This window comes from Octopus bimaculoides, chromosome 14 (genome assembly GCF_046866305.1).
Source record: "Octopus bimaculoides isolate indiv1 chromosome 14, ASM4686630v1, whole genome shotgun sequence".
NCBI lineage: Eukaryota > Metazoa > Mollusca > Cephalopoda > Octopoda > Octopodidae > Octopus > Octopus bimaculoides.
In genome coordinates, this window is record NC_142941.1 from 23,024,455 (window position 1) to 23,043,389 (window position 18,935).

The 18,935-nt window shown below is 36.5% G+C and overlaps 1 protein-coding gene across 5 annotated transcripts; it reads left to right on the forward strand.

The window, feature by feature from the left end:
- Positions 1 to 8,158: 8,158 nt before the first annotated feature.
- LOC106884045 (uncharacterized) lies at positions 8,159 to 16,006 on the forward strand. Of its 5 annotated transcripts, none has more exons than XM_089362518.1 (3): positions 8,159 to 8,324; positions 12,894 to 12,943; positions 14,099 to 16,006. In XM_089362518.1, the coding sequence occupies exon 3, from the start codon at positions 14,144 to 14,146 to the stop codon at positions 15,614 to 15,616; it is 1,473 nt and encodes a 490-aa protein (XP_089218644.1). In that variant the 5' UTR covers positions 8,159 to 8,324; positions 12,894 to 12,943; positions 14,099 to 14,143; the 3' UTR covers positions 15,617 to 16,006. The 5 variants fall into 5 exon arrangements, with proteins under 5 accessions (XP_089218644.1, XP_089218645.1, XP_089218646.1 ...); XM_089362519.1 differs by having other exon boundaries at positions 8,199 to 8,324; positions 10,602 to 12,943; XM_089362520.1 differs by having other exon boundaries at positions 8,258 to 8,324; positions 12,881 to 12,943.
- Positions 16,007 to 18,935: the final 2,929 nt, after the last annotated feature.

Below are 18,935 nucleotides of genomic sequence, written 5' to 3' on the forward strand. Positions count from 1 at the left end.
GCAATGTTATGCTCTGATTCACTAAATCTGATATATGTTGGCTTGTTTTCTTAGTGGGGAATGTTTGATGTCATGATCTCGCCTCATCAATCGTAAGAGTTCAGCAGAATTGAAAACATGGTCGCATTTAAATAAATAATTACTTAAAAAGCAAATAACATCAAAAACAAAGATGTGGGAAATGATGCAGGATAGCATTTATTCAGTGCCACTCTACACATTTGAATTTTTCTCTCCCAAGAAGACCTTTATTCAGAATGTCAATGCTCATATCTCCATATGTATCATAAGCTTATCTAAAAATTAAAAACAGTTCATCAGAGGAAAGTGAGGCTTCTTTTTTTTAGGTAGGATTATATAGCATATAGACATATAGTGATTTCTACAAAGTCTGTGACCCATATTGGAATACTGACATATATTTGAGATGTCAATATGGCTACACATTAGGGTGGCGAGCTGGTAGAATCATTAGAATAACAGGTAAAATTCTTAGCAGCATTTTGTCTGTCTCAGTGTTCTGAGTTCAAATTCAGCTGAGGTCAACTTTGCCTTTCATCCTTTCAGGGTTGATGAAATAAGCACCAGTTGAGCACTGGAGTCGATATAACCAACTTATCCCTTCCTCCAAAGTTTCTGGCTCTGTGTCTAAATTTGTAACCAATGTTGCTACACATCTAAACATTTTAGACTACATCTGAAAGAAGATCATCCAGCAGATTAGCAAATAGGCAATCCACAAACTGTTACAATAACCGCTCACAGACGCATTGTTTCCTTTTCTACTATCCATACTACAATGATCTCTGCATCTCTAGACTAGTTCTGTGCATACATTCTTTCCCCAATCCCATCTCTCAACTTTCTTCATTTTGTTCTTTTGTCCTTTTAGACTCTACTCTAGGCTATTTGCCCAGTATTTCTGAAATTCCCACATTACTATTTTTCCTCTGCAGACATTGACCTTCAGATGTTCAAATTAAACAATAATGCCCTCACCAATCTGAAGGGGCCTACAAAAGTCATGGACATTATTTCCCTTTTTAGTGGTGGTCATCATATCATCATTGCTAATACACTATAGTAAGAAGGTAAGCTTGTAGAATGCATTAAAGTGAGAAAGACCACATTAATAATAATATATATTTCCTTATTTTATAACTCCAAACAGTTGTATTTACATATGCACTACAGATTAATAGAATTGGAAAACATACATGCTATCATGGATGTGATATTTAAAAGTTTACACTGCATAAGAGAAAAATAATATTTTAGTTAATCATATGGATAAATGTTCATAGGTGCATGTGTGGCTGTGTGGTAAGAAGTTTGCTTCCCAACCATACGATTCCAGGTTCAGTCCCATTGTGTAGCATCTTGGGTAAGTGTTTTCTACTATTGCCTCAAGCCAACCAAAGCCTTGTGAGTGGATTTGATAGACAAAAACTAAAAGAAGCATATGGTGTGCGTGTGTGTATGTGTTTGTCCCTCACCATCACTTGACAACCAGACTTGGTGTGTTTAAGTCCTTGTAACTAAATGGTTCAGCAACTGATAGAATCAGTACCAGGCTTTTAAAAAATAAGTACTGGGGTTGATTTGTTTGTCTAGGGCTCTTCAGGGCAGTACCCCAGTATGGCTGCAGTCTGGTGACTGAAACAGATAAAAGATAGTTGTTATAGGCAAAACAAGCAGATAAAATGGAAACACCTATCATGGATCTGAGTGATAGAGTCCAATGCAGCACCTAAGGTGATTCTGTCTTGGAGTTCAATATCTCAGTTTTTTATAACTTTCAGTAAACCTTCCAGAACCTTTGGCAAAACTATTTGGTGGGAATTTCACACAACTTTCTTTCAAGTGTACCCCTTTATTGCTTATATACTAACTGACACTGAATGACTGTTCATGTCTTTTATGGTAATACAGTTAATTTCCCATAGCTGATCTTGCCTTTTATGGCTATGGTTCTAAACTAACTAAAAAAAAAAGCTGGAATCTCTTTACAAACTAGCAATCCCTTCCTAATCACACACTCTACCTTTATTGCTATCGTATTTGTTCATATTTCAACCATGTGTATGAGTTGTTTTAATGGTGATACTTATTAGTCATTATGTGTTGTAAATGTATGGATTTTAGGTTATTGAAAGAAACTTAATAGTGAAGTTGGTTTTTTTAAATAACTGGCAATAAACAAAGAAATTTTAATTAATTACATTACTTAAGTAGGGAATTCAGTTGGGATATTTTTGCCCAGTTATTCATTAAAGTTGTTATGCCACTCAATATTCATTCACAAATATATATATATATATATATATATATATATATAGATTTAGATTTAGATTCAAAATTGAATATGGTACTTATGTTTGGGCACCAGAATATAGTATGATATTATCCAAAAACCATTCCAAAAGCAAGGTGATCAAAAAATCAAAATAAGCAACATGGATTTTAAAGATGATTGCAGTACGCACGTTTCATGCTACTCCATTTATTTAAGTAATGCGAGCATTACATTAAATGCAATATGTAGAGCAATCTTCAGCTGCACAAAGTGTAGAAAATTACAGTAGAATAAACATATTATAATTGTGGCAACATTTAAAATCCAAGTGGGAAGAAGAATACGTAAAAATCCATCTTGACATAGCCAAGGCTAGCAGCTGAAGATTGCTCTACATATTGCATTTAATGTAATGCTCGCATTACTTAAATAAATGGAGTAGCATGAAACGTGCGTACTGCAGTCATCTTTAAAATCCGTGTTGCTTATTTTGATATCATCATCATCATCGTTTAACGTCCGCTTTCCATGCTAGCATGGGTTGGACGATTTGACTGAGGACTGGTGAAACCGGATGGCAACACCAGGCTCCAATCTAATTTGGCAGAGTTTCTACAGCTGGATGCCCTTCCTAACGCCAACCACTCAGAGAGTGTAGTGGGTGCTTTTACGTGTCACCTGCACGAAGGCCAGTCAGGCGGTACTGGCAACAGCCACGCTCGAAATGCTTTCTTTTATGTGCCACCCGCACAAGAGCCAGTCCAGGGGCACTGGCAACGATCTCGCTCAAAAATCCTACGAAGGCCAGTCAGGCGGTACTGGCAACGGCCACGCTCAAAATGGTGCATCTTATGTGCCACCCGCACAAGAGCCAGTCCAGGGGTACTGGCAACAATCTCACTTGGCTTGCCGGGTCTTCTCACGCACAGCACATTTCCAAAGGTCTCGGTCAGTAGTCATCGCCTCGGTGAGGCCCAATGTTCGAAGGTCTTGCCTCACCACCTCAGCCCAGGTCTTCCTGGGCCTACCTCTTCCACGGGTTCCCTCAACTGTTAGGGTGTGGCACTTTTTCACGCAGCTATCCTCATCCATTCTCACCACATGTCCATACCAGCGCAATCGTCTCTCTTGCACACCACAACTGATGCTTCTAATGTTCAGCTTTTCTCTCAAGATACTTACACTCTGACGGGTATGCACACTGACATTACACATCCAACGGAGCATACTGGCTTCATTCCTTGCGAGCTTACGCATGTCCTCAGCAGTTACAGCCCATGTTTCACTGCCATGTAGCATGGCTGTTCGTACACATGCGTCATACAATCTGCCTTTTACTCTGAGTGAGAGTCCCTTTGTCGCCAGCAGAGGTAAGAGTTCTCTAAACTTTGCCCAGGCTATTCTTATTCTAGCAGCTACACTTTCAGCGCACCCACCCCCACTACTAACTTGGTCACCCAGATAGCGGAAGCTATCGACTACCTCTAGTTTTTCACCCTGGAATGAGATAGGAGTTGTTTCCTGTTTGTTTACAGTCTTTATTGCACCTGAACATCTGCCACATACAAAAACTAACTTCCTAGTTAACCTGCCTTTGATATTGCTGCAGCTCTTATGTGTCCATAGCTTGCACCGGGTACATCTTATAGAGTTACTACCTACTCCTTTTCTACATACTGAGCAGGGCCATCTACCTGAAGGGGTTTGTGTTTTATCTACCTTCCTACCTATTAGGATTTTGGTTTTAGCTAGGTTGACTCTAAGGCCCTTCGATTCTAGTCCTTGCTTCCATACCTGAAACTTCTCCTCTAGATCTGATAGTGACTCCGCAATTAGTGCAAGGTCATCAGCATAGAGGAACTCCCAGGGGCAACCTGTCTTGAACTCCTCTGTGATCTGGAGGACTATGATAAATAGGAGGGGGCTGAGGACAGAACCTTGGTGGACCCCTACCTCTATCCGGAATTCATCGCTGTACTCATTTCCAATCCTCACCTTACTGGCAGCATCTCTGTACATGGCTCGCACAGCTCTCACTAACCATTCTTCTATCCCTAGTTTCCTCATTGACCACCAGATAAGGGATTGGGGTACCCTGTCAAAGGCTTTCTCCATGTCAACGAAAGCCAGGTACAGAGGTTTATCCTTGGCTAGGTATTTCTCCTGCAGCTGTCTTACTAGAAATATGGCATCAGTAGTGCTTTTACCTGGCACGAACCAAAACTGCATCTCATCTAAATTGATTCGCTCCCTAATTAGTTGGGCTATGACCCTCTCTGTAACTTTCATAACCTGATCTAACAGCTGTAGTTATTTGTATCTGAAGCGTCACCTTAAGGACAATGTTGGAAAATTGTTGGCAAAACTCATTCTTGATCTGATCATTGGTGTCAAGAGTCAGGGCATGGGTGGAAATGGTGAGAATGAAACTGTCTTTTGCAAGTGTTACATGAAGAGTCATAAGCTGGTCATTGATGGCAATTGGAGTTAATTGATGATCATGCATGATTCAAGATTTGACAGCAAACCCAAAAAACACAGGTCCTTCTCTTTCCTTGATCCTTTTCTTTCCAAAAAAAAAGTATATCCAGTACCTACCTCTTCAAGCTCTCCTTCAGCTGAAAATCATGTTTCATTCAGTGCAGCAATGTTAATACTGAGCCTAGCATCTTCTTTAGAGACAAGGGTAGTTAATCTTTCAGGTTTATCTGAACAGTCAGTGTCCAAAAGGGTTCTCACATTCCCGGTTCCTAAGGTCAGTATTGCTTTGGCCTTAGGGTTTCAGCTGGTTCCAGATTTAGTGTTATGACCACATGAAGGGGCCCACCAGATGTGGCTACTTTGTCAGATAGTAAAAGTGACCTCCATTGTTTAGTCTTCCTTTTATCAGGTCTTCCCTACTTGGGGTGGGCAGTGGTAGTCCTCAAACGGCTTGAACAGACACAAGTGCAGGACTGGAGTCTCAAGTAGTCACTGGGTCTTGGGAAGGCAACCATCATACAACCTCTGCCAATGTGTAGGTCTGGACTAGGAGCTCCAATTTCACCTAAGCCTGCTTCTATTATCCTTATCCCACTACCATTGGACTTTACACATTTCGGATTAACCCTTTCATTACCAACCCAGCTGAAACTGGCTCTGGCTCTGAGTGCAAATGTCTTGTTTTCATAAGTTTTAAAATAAAATCTTCCACCAAACCTTAGTCACAATTTATGTTCCTAACACTAGCTGAATGATAACCAAGTTATTTTACTAAATTCTTTATTATATTTAAAGTAACTGAAAGAAACACAGAGCATCTCTAAAGAAATACAGTAACAAAAGGGTTAAGCATGGAAAGAAGAAGCAGGAAAGTAAGTTGAACAGTAGAAACAGGAAATCCAGATTTGTAGAAAGTAAGAGAGCCAATCGTATGGGTTTGATTAAAGTGGGCCATAACTTGCCAGGAGGTGACCCATGCTCTGTGATTTCAAGACCGTCTTCTGTGGTACATGAAGCATGAGACAGACAGGATCTGGAGATGAAACTACAATGGACTACCACAGATTCTAAGTTATGGTTGAATTGCACCATCATAGCCAGTCTATCTGGAATTTCCCGCTTCTGCTGGCATAAACCATTGAGAACATTTCATCATAACAATATACAGAGTTCTTCTGCGATTGGTGAGTTGCTGGTTGATGGAAGAGAGTCAGCCTGTGACTCTCCTTTGACAGATTTTATTTTTAATTCTGCTGGTTACCCATCACATCCTTCTCAAAGGGACATACTCAAAGAGAGGAGTTGTTTTAGTTGGTGACACCCTGATCATGTCCTGGGGTGACACCCTGATCATGTAGGGGGTGCATGATTACCTGTTTTTAGTTCCACATGGAGACAGTCCAGAACCAAACTAATTATAATAATGGTTTCAAATTATGGCACAAGGCCAGCAATTTCAATTATATCGAACTCAGTGCTCAACTGGTACCTATTTTATCAACCTTGAAAGGATGAAAGGTAAAGTCTCTCTCAGAGGCATTTGAACTCAGAATGTAGAGAGCTAGAAGAAATGCCACTGAACATTTTGTCCAACACAGTAACAATTCTGCATGATCATTGCCTTTAATAATTGCAAATTACTTATTGATGATATATTTATATTATACAGTATATTCATTGAATATTTTGATTAGAAATTGAAACAATTGTATTAAGTCTAATTATTCTCAGTCTACACTACTTGGAGAAAGTCACCCACTCTTACAAGACTATCATTCAAACCACAAGGGATACTGCAGAATCTTCATTTCTTCCACTTCTCAAACATGATAGTTCTGGAAGCAGAGAATGATTTTACATTGGCTGCCAGATTTGCATTCAGCACCACTCAGCATACACTTGGTAATATCCTCCAATACAGGTAGGAGACATTTTGGTCCAGCTGTTTTGGTGACACCTATTTGGCATCACTGATCCATTACTGACTTATTTGAAGTTAGATGTTTTAATATTTCAGTCATTCTCTCTCCCACTCCCTCTCTTTCTCTTTCTCTCTCCCTCCCTGTCTTTTCTTCTCTTTCTGTTAATGTGTGTATAGTCATTTATGTGTATGAGAAAGAAAGCATTTATATCAATTATGTTCAATTAATAAATTGTAATCTCTCTCTCTCTCTGACTCTTTCTGTCTGCATGTGTATATTTCTTAGCGAATACCAAAATGTACTGTCACCAAAGCAAGTTAAATGTCCAATTAGGCATGTCAAATTGTCAATGTCCAAACAGCTGCACCAAATCCTCCTTGATTTTTCTGTGAGATTCTAACTATAATGTAGCAAACAATCCTCACACAGTATACTTAGCTGGGGGAATTGGTTTGGCTGGCTGAGTATAGGTGTAGTATGTTTGCTGTGAAAAAACAGATTTTTTAAATTCCATGTCCCACTAAACAAAAAAGACAAAAATTCTCTGGAGATAAGCCCCATGTTGGAAATCACTGGTCTACTCTAATCTTTGGCAGTTAAGTGTCTAAAAATATCATGCCAAATCTGCCCTGTATCCATGTGGAGAGGCTTCAAAAACTTTTCCAACGCTAACTTCACAATCTTGTCTCTTTCAATAACAGTAAATAAAACACAATTACCTCACATATTAAAAAAACGTTGTCACTTTTCATTCACTTCTCTCAAACTTTAACATTGTGCAACATCATATGAGTAGAACCCTCAAGATCACTTCAAATGCTAGGCCTCACTACACAGAATATCTACAAAGACTGCATCTCATAAGCAATCGCTTCTCTTCATAGCAAGAAAATACTTTAGTTCCAAGCAATTACTGACCCTCTAAGGTGAGATTCATAATGGAATACAGTTTCCTGAGAATATCGGCAAAGACTGTATCTCATAAACAGTCATATCTCTTCAGAGGCAGAAAATACTTTAGTTCTAAACAATTACTGACGCTCTAAGAGCCTCAGATGAGACCACAATGGAATATAGCTTCCACATCAGGGATGATGCTGCAGCTTCTCACACAGGTATCCTACAGCCCATCTCAATAAAGGCCACTGATATAAAGTCATTGAGAAAGACTCCAGCAGATGTGTTCTCTCTTCTAGCCACCGTTTCTATCATTATTATAATGACTTCTGCATGTTGGTGTTGAGTATTTTTGTGTCACCTCCATTCATTCATTTGTCATTGACTCTCCCTCTTAAACTAGTCCTTTTCAGAATGTCAGTCATCATGAATATTCTCCTTGTGCATTTTCTTCTTTTGCGAGGCCGCCAGTGTGCAACAGGCTAAGCGGAACGTTGGTGTCATAACTGTCACTGGCCTTGAAGAGTCTGCCAAAGAATTACTTCTAGCAATGAAAAAGCGCATTCTTCTGTTGAGCATAGAAGGGAGGTAACTACTGAATGCTAGAACCAAAAATGAAAAACCAAAAAAGTCAAGAAACTGAGAACACCTGAACAAACATAAACAAATGAAAGTAAGATGGCTGTTTCATGTTGATCTTGTCTGGAATGTGACCAGAGTTGCGTTTAGTAAGTTGTTCTCATTTATAACATGTGACTTCAGAAACTTATTATCTTGTTCGTATGTAACATGCATTTTTGTTGCTTTTTCATATCATTTTTATGCGTGTCAACTGTTGTCAATTAAAAATATAATCAGTTTATGGTAAGTGCTATCTTATTTCCGTCCCTTTAAAGAGATAATAACTTTCAATTAGTCTTTCGCTAATATCGGTTTTAGTTAATTACAGCTTATCACCGTATTCGCTTATCACGTAATTCTACAGCTATATTGCAGATTATTTGTATATTGCACACAAATTGGTTCGATCTTGATTCGTTTTCTCAGCTGTTCCAGTCTGAATGCTGAAAAGAGCAAATGATCTAAATACGATAGACAGAAATAAAATCTCAGGAAAATTCACAGGAAAAATATGTCACATTTTATTTAAATAGCGTCAGTAATAGTTAAGATAATTAAACGATATTTCAAGTTGCTTGTTAACTGGCGTATCTGACTTGTACACAATAACAAAACAGTTGATATAAACGTCATGCCTATGTTACAAAATCGCATGTTTATTCAATCGCAAGTAAAACAAAGTAAGAAGAAGAAAAAAAAGAAAACAATTAAATCAGTTATATATTGGTGACTTATTTTTCCTGGATTTATAAAAACTTGCGTACATATCTTTATTGCTTCACATTGTCAACTTTCTGCGCAGAAACACCTGTGGGTAATTCTTTAAAAAAAATTAAACTTTTGACGTAAGGATTAAAATATAAGAACAACAAACATTTCTAATTCATGTTCACAGAGTGTTATTTGAACAAAAAAATTTTTTCATTACACAATCGGTTCAACGTTAAGAAACATTTGTGAACTACAGTGTTCGAAATAAAATTCCACAAACTTTATTTTTATATATTCATACATTGTGATGAAAGTAACATATATATGTTTTTTTCTAATACTTTGGTCGTTCCCTTCCTATCACTAAAGATTAGAATGTGGTTCCATTGTATTTTGTGTTTGGAGGTTTATTTACTTTTGCCCTTTAACTGTTACACTGATAATGCATCTATCAACAAACGCCAAAGTTCTTTTTATAAGGATTCTCAGACCCAATAATAATACTAATAAAACTATCCCTTTTCCAGACTTCAAATGGCTATAGATCTCCTTTGGATTTGTTAGTTATAAAGAGAAAAATAAATCAATAACTTTTGGAAATTATATATTCTTTTAAACAACTGAGATAACTCCGGTTGTTACTTCGGACTTACACGTCATACAGTAATATTTTATTCTATATTAAAGTTTGTGCTTTACTGGATTAGCTCTTTTTATACGTGTACTTCGTTCCCCTTAAATTCCCTAGCATCTAGAGAAATTGCATATTTAATGTTTACTATGAAACATTTTAAAATAATTTTGAATTCTGTAGAGGGTTTAAAATGGCATATAGCTTTGGAATCTTGTCGTGTCGTTAGTGTGGTAGTCGATGTAAACAAACTACATGTAAGGTACACCAACCCCTTTTTTAAAAAAACCTGTCGCAGAATGAGTTTTACCTGCATTCGATACTAGTAATCCTGTTATAGAAATCAATTCAGCTGATATATTTCCATGTTTTAATCAAGTAGAAAATATTACTAAAACTTGAAAATTTCTTGTGATCCATTCTACAAAGATCATTATCTACCTGCATTTGAATTAGCTCATAAAGACATCTCTTGTGTTCTCTCGTGACATTAGGTAAGACAATTGCTCTAATTACCATGGTTCTGCCATTCCTATTCGCAGATCAACAATTTTCGTTATGGTAAGAACAGTTTTAAAACGCGTTTCAATAATTAACACAAATGTATGGCTGTAGCGTAACCCTCACCCACAAGTTCGGAAAGAGTGAGCGTAAAATATAAAAATGCATTATAGAATTTTATAAATTCTTTATTGAATGGGTGTTTCTTTCTATACTATACAGGAATTTAATGTATTATTCCTTAATGTAAACATAGTTCTGTAGATGTCGTATTTCTAGGAAACATTGATAAATTTGTACTCTAAGAATTTTATTTTATGTCATTGTTTATTAAATTGGGGAAAGGTGGAGGTGACAAGATCTGAACTCAGATTACTGACTTTACAAATGAATTAGAGTATTTTGTTTGGTATTGTCATCGTATACTAAAGTGGGGAGAAAAGTTCGTAGGTTAAGTTTGAAGGAGTGATACTAAAGTTGTGAAATCTGGCATGCATTAATTTCAACTCATCTTATTAATAACTGCATTGTTTCTTTCCAGGTAAACTGACATCTGACTGTTCAAAGAAGATTTCAAAAGTAACTAGTAGTGACTTCTCTTGAAAATGAACAAAACTTGGCATTGTGATGTTATCAAGTATGTGCAGAAAAGGGTTTAGCCCCCAAGGACATTCATGCTGATAAGGGATGATGCTCCAGCTTTATCAACAGTGCAAAAGTGGGCAGCTGAATTTAGGAGAGGTAGGGAGAGACTTGAAGATGATCCAAAGTCTGGAGGTCCTGCAACTGCCATCACAAAGGAAAACATTGATTGTGTTCACTACACATGGTGATGGATGACAGATGATTGATTATAAATCTAATAGTCAATGCTATTAGCACATTCTGTGAGAGAGTTGAGAATATTCTGCACAATGGGTGCCATGTCTTCTGACACCTGATCAAAAGTGCACCAGGCTGATCACATCACGGGGAAAATTTGACATTGTTTGAGGCAGATCCAGCTGGTTTTCTTCAACGTTTCCTAACACAGGATGAGTATTGGGTTCATCATTTTGAGCCAGAGACAAAGAGACAGTTCATGCAGTGGAAACACCCTTCCTCACCTATTCCAAAGAAGGCTAAAGTTGTTTTATTGGCAGGGAAGGTGATGGCCTCAGTTTTTGGGATGCAAAAGGCATTATGTTTATTGACTATCTTCAAAAGGTACATACCATCAATGGAAAGTGCCAACTTGCCAAGGCAGTTATAGAAAGCTAACAAGACAAAAAAAAAAAACAGGGAAACTGACAAAAGGCATTATGTTTCATCAGGACGATGTTCTAGGTTTAAATCATTGTTATGTGTGATTGGCATTGAACTGGTTGGTCACCCTCCCTATTCTCTTGATTTGGCCCCATCTGACTATCAGCTGTTCCCCAACATGAAAAAACTCTTGGCTAGGAACCAATATCACAGTGATGATGACATCTTTTTTTGTTGTTGATGGCTTTTTGTTCAACAGGATGAAAGCTTCTTCGCCAGTGGGATCCAAGCATGGCAACACCCATGGAAGAAGTGTGTAGACAAGGGGGACCAAGTTGAAAAATAAAACTCATTTGGTCACATTCCATGAGAGTACCTTGGTCAGCCTATGAACTTTTCAGCCAACCCTTGCCTAGGATATTGGACATGTTAGAGGGATGAACTATTGTTTGTTCAGCTGATTATTACCAATTTAGAACCAGCCACATGCTTCAGCTGCCTAAAAATTCACTGTTACTACTCTAACAATTATTAGGGTACTACTGACCCAACTAGAGAACATCTACATGGTCACAACTTGATAAAAATGAATGGATTTGAACTCAACATTGCAAGCTAATGAGCACTTATCAATTTATAGTCCTTCTGTTTCATAAAACTGTGAACTTTACTTCCTTGTATGCTATATTGATAAAGAGATTAGATTAATAATAGTTTACTACATTGAGTTGAGATATATATAGCACCAAGGATAGAGTTGAACTTGTTATTGACATTCCTAACTTAAAAAAAAAAAAACAGGTATAAAATAAATCAACAAAAGAGTCTATTTATAGTTACTAACCTGTTTAAAACAGTAGTTGAATATCCCTCAAATCATTCATTAAAATAAATGGAAAAGCTACAAATTGGATAATATATTCCTGTTAGCACCATGACTGAAAAGAGACTGGATATTAAGTTATAGGGCAATCATAGGTCAGCTGCATCAAGATCTAGGCAATAGCATCTAAATAATAATTAAAAAGAAAGAAGTCAACGAAGTTAGTATATAAATACAGTATTGTCTGTCGAGTATAAATTGCTTTGGTTATTTTCAGTAATGGAAGAAGTTAAAGAAAGCTTTGATTAACGAATAGAAAATACATCTCGGAAAGAATCAGCAATTCAAGGGAGACAATCGTAATTTTTATTAACTAAACGTCGCAGTTGTCTCTTTTACAAGTAGAGCTTCAAATTTTCATGATATAAACATTTTTTTGACTATATTAATTCAAGGCAGCTATTATTTCATATTCAAACATTTAAATAAGTCATGTTTTTAGTCTCAAGTAAACAACATTGGTTTTCTTTTTTTTTAAGACAGTAGAGAATGATATGAGGGAGATATTTTCAGGAGCTGGAACAACCACAAAGTGATCTCCTTGTTTTAAAATAAAATCTTATCTATTGCAAAGTTTCTATAAAGATTCTTAGATTCTTATTGTTTTTCTCTTGCCTTACCATCGTACTTGATCTTCAAGATTTTTTATGATCACACCATGAATAAAAAATTTCTTCAATATCAGAATTTAGAATTTTTTTTCAGATTTTCCTGGAATAGGAAGCTGAGAGTTTAAGAAGTGAGTTGTTTTAAAGGTTAGTATTTTGTTGTATTCTTTTCTTAATCCAGACAGAAATATGAAGATCCCAGTAACGAATACAACTGATTTTAATCAATATAGGATGGTTGCAGTTTTTGCCTACAGGATATAGATACTATTGTAAGCAAAATGGTTTCAGCAATATTTGAACCCAAGAATTTACTTAGAGGATATGCTTTGTAATTAACTGAGAGTGTTAATTTCTATGAGACCACAGAGTATTATTGATAGAAAGGGGTGTTTTTGATCAGAAAAGTATTATTTGATGTTTATGGCTACAACACCACTTTAATTTCAGTCTGTCTACCAAGCAAACCATCATATTGTTGATTTATAGATTATTTGATTTAATATGTTAATCACTGTGTGGTAAATATATAACTTAATTTGATTTTCTTACAAGAAATTCTGTGACATCCTTTCTTTCAAGTTAATCGAAAAGTAGTTTACTAGAAATAGATTGATATATTATCAGTAGCTGTCATGTGTTTAAACCTATATATGCCACAGAAAAAGCATGTAATTAGGCTAATATTTGTTTTATAAATTTCTGAGTTTGGAAATATATTGAAATTATTTTATAAATTTCAGTTCTCTAAATTTCCTTCTTCCCCAGAAAGGTAACCTTCTGGAATTCTCTCTCAGCTTATAATTCTTCCTACAGGCATTATCTTACAGCTATTATTCCAGAGGAACATTAATCATGTTAATCTCTTTGGTCTTCGCATAAAACAGCCATAAGAATAACCTCTTCCCTCAAGCCAAACTATATTTTCTCTGTTATTAAATTGCAAAACACTTTGAATAATACTTATTATACATGTAAGAAATTTGAACAAATATTTTACTAGTGTATCCATTATAAACATTAGATTTGATTTTATTGTTTGAATGAAAAGAAATGCATTGCATTTATTTGCAATATACCACATGAATGTTTCAGTAAAATCTACTGAAAAACGACCCAAATCCACAGTATATCTATTTTCAAAAATTCAACTATTTTCCTCTTTACCATTTGTATTAAGTTTGATTAAAGAGTGTTTTCAAAGATATGAATTGAGTATGTACCTTTATTAAGCTTCTAAATTTTAATGGTAAAAGCTTTCAAAGTTGTGTTGCATAATTCTTGTCTATTTTATTTCTCTAGGTCCATAAGAATTACTTTATATATCTGGGCACCTCATAACACAAAATGAAGAAGCCTACCTGTGACCTTTGTGGAAAGATGTTCTCTCGCCGAGACAACATGGAGAGACATCGCATTCGTCATCTGCGCCGTGAAGTCTTCAAATGTGAAACATGTGGCAGAGATTTTAGTCAGAAATCCTATCTGAAGTTGCATCGTCGTCTTCATACAGGAGAAAAACCTTTTGGGTGTAATTTGTGTGGTCGTGCTTTCTCGCGCAATGATCATTTAGTGATCCACATCAGAGGACATCAAGGAATTAAAATGTTCAACTGCCAAATCTGTCACAAATCCTATGCTCATAGGTCTTACTTAACTGTTCACCAACGTATCCACACCAATACTCGTCCATATAAATGCCATGTCTGTGGGTGTGCCTTCTACCGTGGAGACCATCTTTTTCGACATTGTAGCAAGCAACATGGTGAGTCAAAACTAATTTCTACTCCTGCAGCAGTTACTCTTAGAACTTTAGAAATCAGTGATGTTAATCAAAACCAAAACAATACAGATACCAGTATTGTGGAACCTACAGTTCAGCAACAACTGCCATCGTCTGTGAGACAGGTGCAAATTGTTAGTGTACAATCAACAAGTGAACTTGAAATAGCTGAAATCCAACAAGTATTTAAAAGCACCGACATTACAAGCAACAATAATAAGAATAGCATTATCACTAATTCAGAAGGACAGTTATTAACTACTGTTACCAGTGTGGATGATAAAGCTACCTTTCATCCATGCAGTATTATTCACCCCAACCAATGTGTGTCTTTAGATCAAGACCAAATTTCTAGTGAGTCAACTCAACAGACAGAAGTGTATCAGTCTACCAATACTGTTGCAAACACTAATGTGAAAACAGTTGTGCCTTATCAGTGTGATATATGTTCAAAGAACTTTTCTCGACGAGATAATCTGGAACGTCATAAGTCAACCCATTTTAATGAGAAACTCTACAGCTGTGATATATGTCAAAAGAGTTTTTCACGCAAGTCTTATCTCAGAGTTCATCATCGCATCCATACAGGGGAGAAACCTTTTGTCTGTGACAGGTGTGGTTTTGCTTTCTCACGGAAAGACCACTTACTAAAACATAAGAAAAATAATCAAGGAGAACGTAAACTGAGCTGTGTTCCTCCCAAGCAATTTGTTGATCTGAAGGAAGATATTATCACACCTGAGGGAAACTGTCAACAGTTAGCAGTTGTGATTTCAGCAGATCCATCTGGTATGATTGAAAGTGATGGCACCAATATGGTCATAACCCATGCTACAATGGATCCCAATGATGAAACTAAAACAGTAACTATGTACCAAACTACATCGGCAGCTCCATCAAATGAAGCCTCTCACCAAATATACCCTGTGATACCTGTTTTCCCTACTACCATTGAAATTTCTCCGACTACAGCTCAGATTTTCCCAAACATACAGATGTACCCAGCTACCACCCATTGTCTAATTAATAAAACCTAACTCTTAGCTAAAGTCATTCTTAGTTTAACAACTCTTTATTTCTATAAATTGGCTCATGTAAATGATTATGGTAGTTGCTTACATATTTTTTTAATATTTTCAGTTCTTCAGCCCTTTGTTTCTTTCATAGAAAAAAAATCCTTTAAATTTTGGTTATAAATTTATTTTATTTGTGTCAGACAACACCCAGACTACAGAAATTGACATTATTAAAAACGGTTATCCTCATGGCTAAATCTACCACTGTAACATTTATAAACTATGTGTACACTATACATACACACACACACACACACATATATATATAATGCATATACATGTATACAAAATATTTTTGTTGTTCACGTATTAAGTTTCATAAATCGAATTAAAAATTATATTGACCTAAAAGCCAATTATTTCAAAAGAAGATTCATGCAACACATATACTCTTTCAGGTGCATGGAGAGAGAAAACTACACTTGCATTTGCATTCACATGTACATACATACATACATACATACATACATGCATGCATACATTCGTACAAAAATACATACACATACTCATGCATGTTCACCGCCCCCCACACACACACTATAGAATACCACTTCATTCAATAGAGTTCACCTACACTTTGACACGTTTTATCTTGCATCCTGCAGAGTGATCCAAATTCACACTTCTTGCTAAAGCTCCTAAAGTATGGGGTTGCAAAATAAGTTGCCAATAGTTTAGTTGCAGGTTATACTGGTAGATCTTACAACCAAACCAAAGAAATGCCAGTAGCAGACCTTTGGTTATAAAACCTTTGACATGACCTCCTCCTCATCATCATTTAACATGTTTTCCATGCTGGCATGGGTTGGACAGTTTGATAGAAGCTGGAGAGCTGCCCAGGCTCCAAGTCTGTTTTGGCATGGTTTTTATGACTGGACACCTTTCCTAAAGCCAACCACTTTACAAAGCATACTAAGTGCTTTTACACAGCACCAGCATAGTTATTTTTAACATGACACCAGCACTCACAAGCCTGCAAGATTAGGATCACTCAACTAAAGAGGTATGTGGAGAACATGCCTATATGCAAGGACAACCACAATTTTATTTAGCTTGACGTCTTCTCAAGTACAGCAAACCACCAGAACTTTCAGTCCTTTGCCACCCACTCTGTGAATCCTAACGTCTGAAGATTCTTTCTTACCACTTTGTCCCACATCTTCCTGGGTCTACCCCTTCCACATGTTCCCACCACAATTAGAGATCGGCACTTCTTGATGCAGCTATCCTCATCTATATGCATTATATGACCATAGCAACACAGTCTTCTTTCTTGCATGCTACATCTGATGCCTTGTATAGGCAGTTTTTCTTTCAAATTACCTACACTCTGATATTATCCATTCAGCAGAGCATACTACACATATATACATTGTCCTACGTTATGTCCAACAAAATGTAACACTTAGACATATGCAAAAAAGAATAAAAACACATTTATGGTTTAGGTAATTTGCATAAATTAAGCAAAAATGATGCAAAAAAAATGTAACTCTTGGCCAGTGGCATGAATTTGAAGAACAAAGGCAAGTAACATGCAAGATAATGTCTTGATTTCTTTTAATTATATCCATGTTCAGAGTTCTCTTAGTTCATTTTTATTTCATTTTTGCAAATTAGCCAGGTCATAGCTCTCTTCTCTTTTTTGTATATGTCTAAGAGCCTCATTCTGCTGGAAATAAGTAGAGATAAAAAAGAGCATTTGCCATATTGATGATCCCTATTGAGGTAGAAACATTTCCACAACTGTCTTCTTGATTTCAGATTTATTTCTTAATGGAATCGTCCCACCCATGCTAGCATGGAACACGGATGTTAAATGATGATGATATCAATATTAGAAAATTCTGGTTTCTTGGGATTGAGATTATCTCCCTTTGTCATTTGGAGTTGGTCTAAGTTGTCACCAAATGATTGTTTTCCCTTCTCTGAAAGTAGGGATAATTTCAGTAAATCAAAAATTTAAACTTCTGAGTTATTTAATATACTCTTATTCATATTTGTTGTGTGTGTGTGCATGTTCACGTTCCTCAGTTTTGTTTGAGGAACACAGTGAACGACGTTTACCTTTTGACATTATAACCATCAAACTGAATGTTCAAAGATCTGTGGAATAAAAGAAGGCCCTCACTTGAAAAACAGGCAAGGCTTGACAAACAGGATGAGTATCTGGTTATAAAATAATCCTGCCTTAAATGTATTCCTGGCCAAAACCCATACTAGCATTAGAAGAAGGAACAAACACACACATATTACATATATGCATGTCATCATCATCATCATCATCGTTTAACGTCCGCCTTCCATGCTAGCATGGGTTGGACGATTTGACTGAGGACTGGTGAAACCGGATGGCAACACCAGGCTCCAATCTAATTTATGTTTATGTGTGTGTCTGTATGTGTAGTACTCTTTTACATACATATATGCACTCATTCACATACCTACACATATGTACATATATACATCATCATTGACATTTTAAATTCACTTTCCATGGATTGAGTTGAACAGGTAATTTCTACGCTTTTAAATGTGTTGAGAGGCCATTTCTTGTTTGTAAGTTTCATTTTTGCCCTGGTTTCTATAGTCGGATACCCTGTCTGATGCCAACCACTTTACAGAATGTACAAAGTGCATTTTTCTTAGCAGCAGCACTAGAGAGGTTATATGTTCAATAAAACTAAAGAGTCCCCACAAACACTTCACAGAGTAAGCATTTGTAAACTAAGAGCATTTTATTGTGGAACTAGCACTAAAGAGAACAAGGGTGAGAAAGTGACCGACAGCAAGGGGTGGATAAATGGTGAGCATGCACTGAGTACATGCATATCTAATGAGATCTCTTAACTACATACCTCAAAATGGTGAGAAAGGTAGAGTTATAAGAATGAAAGAGGGGGAAGTGGAGTGCTGGAGAGCGAGCTAGATAGGTCTCGTGACATCCGTAGTTACACTGGAAGTAATGGACAGTGCACCAAAAAGATCCACTTATTAATGATGTTGGTAGCAAAGTACAACGAATGTGAGAAGAGCAGTAAGTAATAACAATAGAAACGAGAGATGAGGGCCAGGATAACAGCAGCATGCACAACAGAAGGTGAATGATAAGAGAAGTGTGATATGAAGAGCAAATGATAGGAATGTTAGAAAGATGTACATGTATATACACATGTACTTATATATATATATATGTATATATATATTATATTACTACAACCACTAACTCTATATATGTATGTATATATTACAACTGTTAACTCTCTCTCTATATATATAT

Bases quoted from the DNA above. Each gene is read 5' to 3' on its own strand.
- LOC106884045 (XM_089362518.1), top strand. From the start codon at position 14,144: ATGAAGAAGCCTACCTGTGACCTTTGTGGAAAGATGTTCTCTCGCCGA.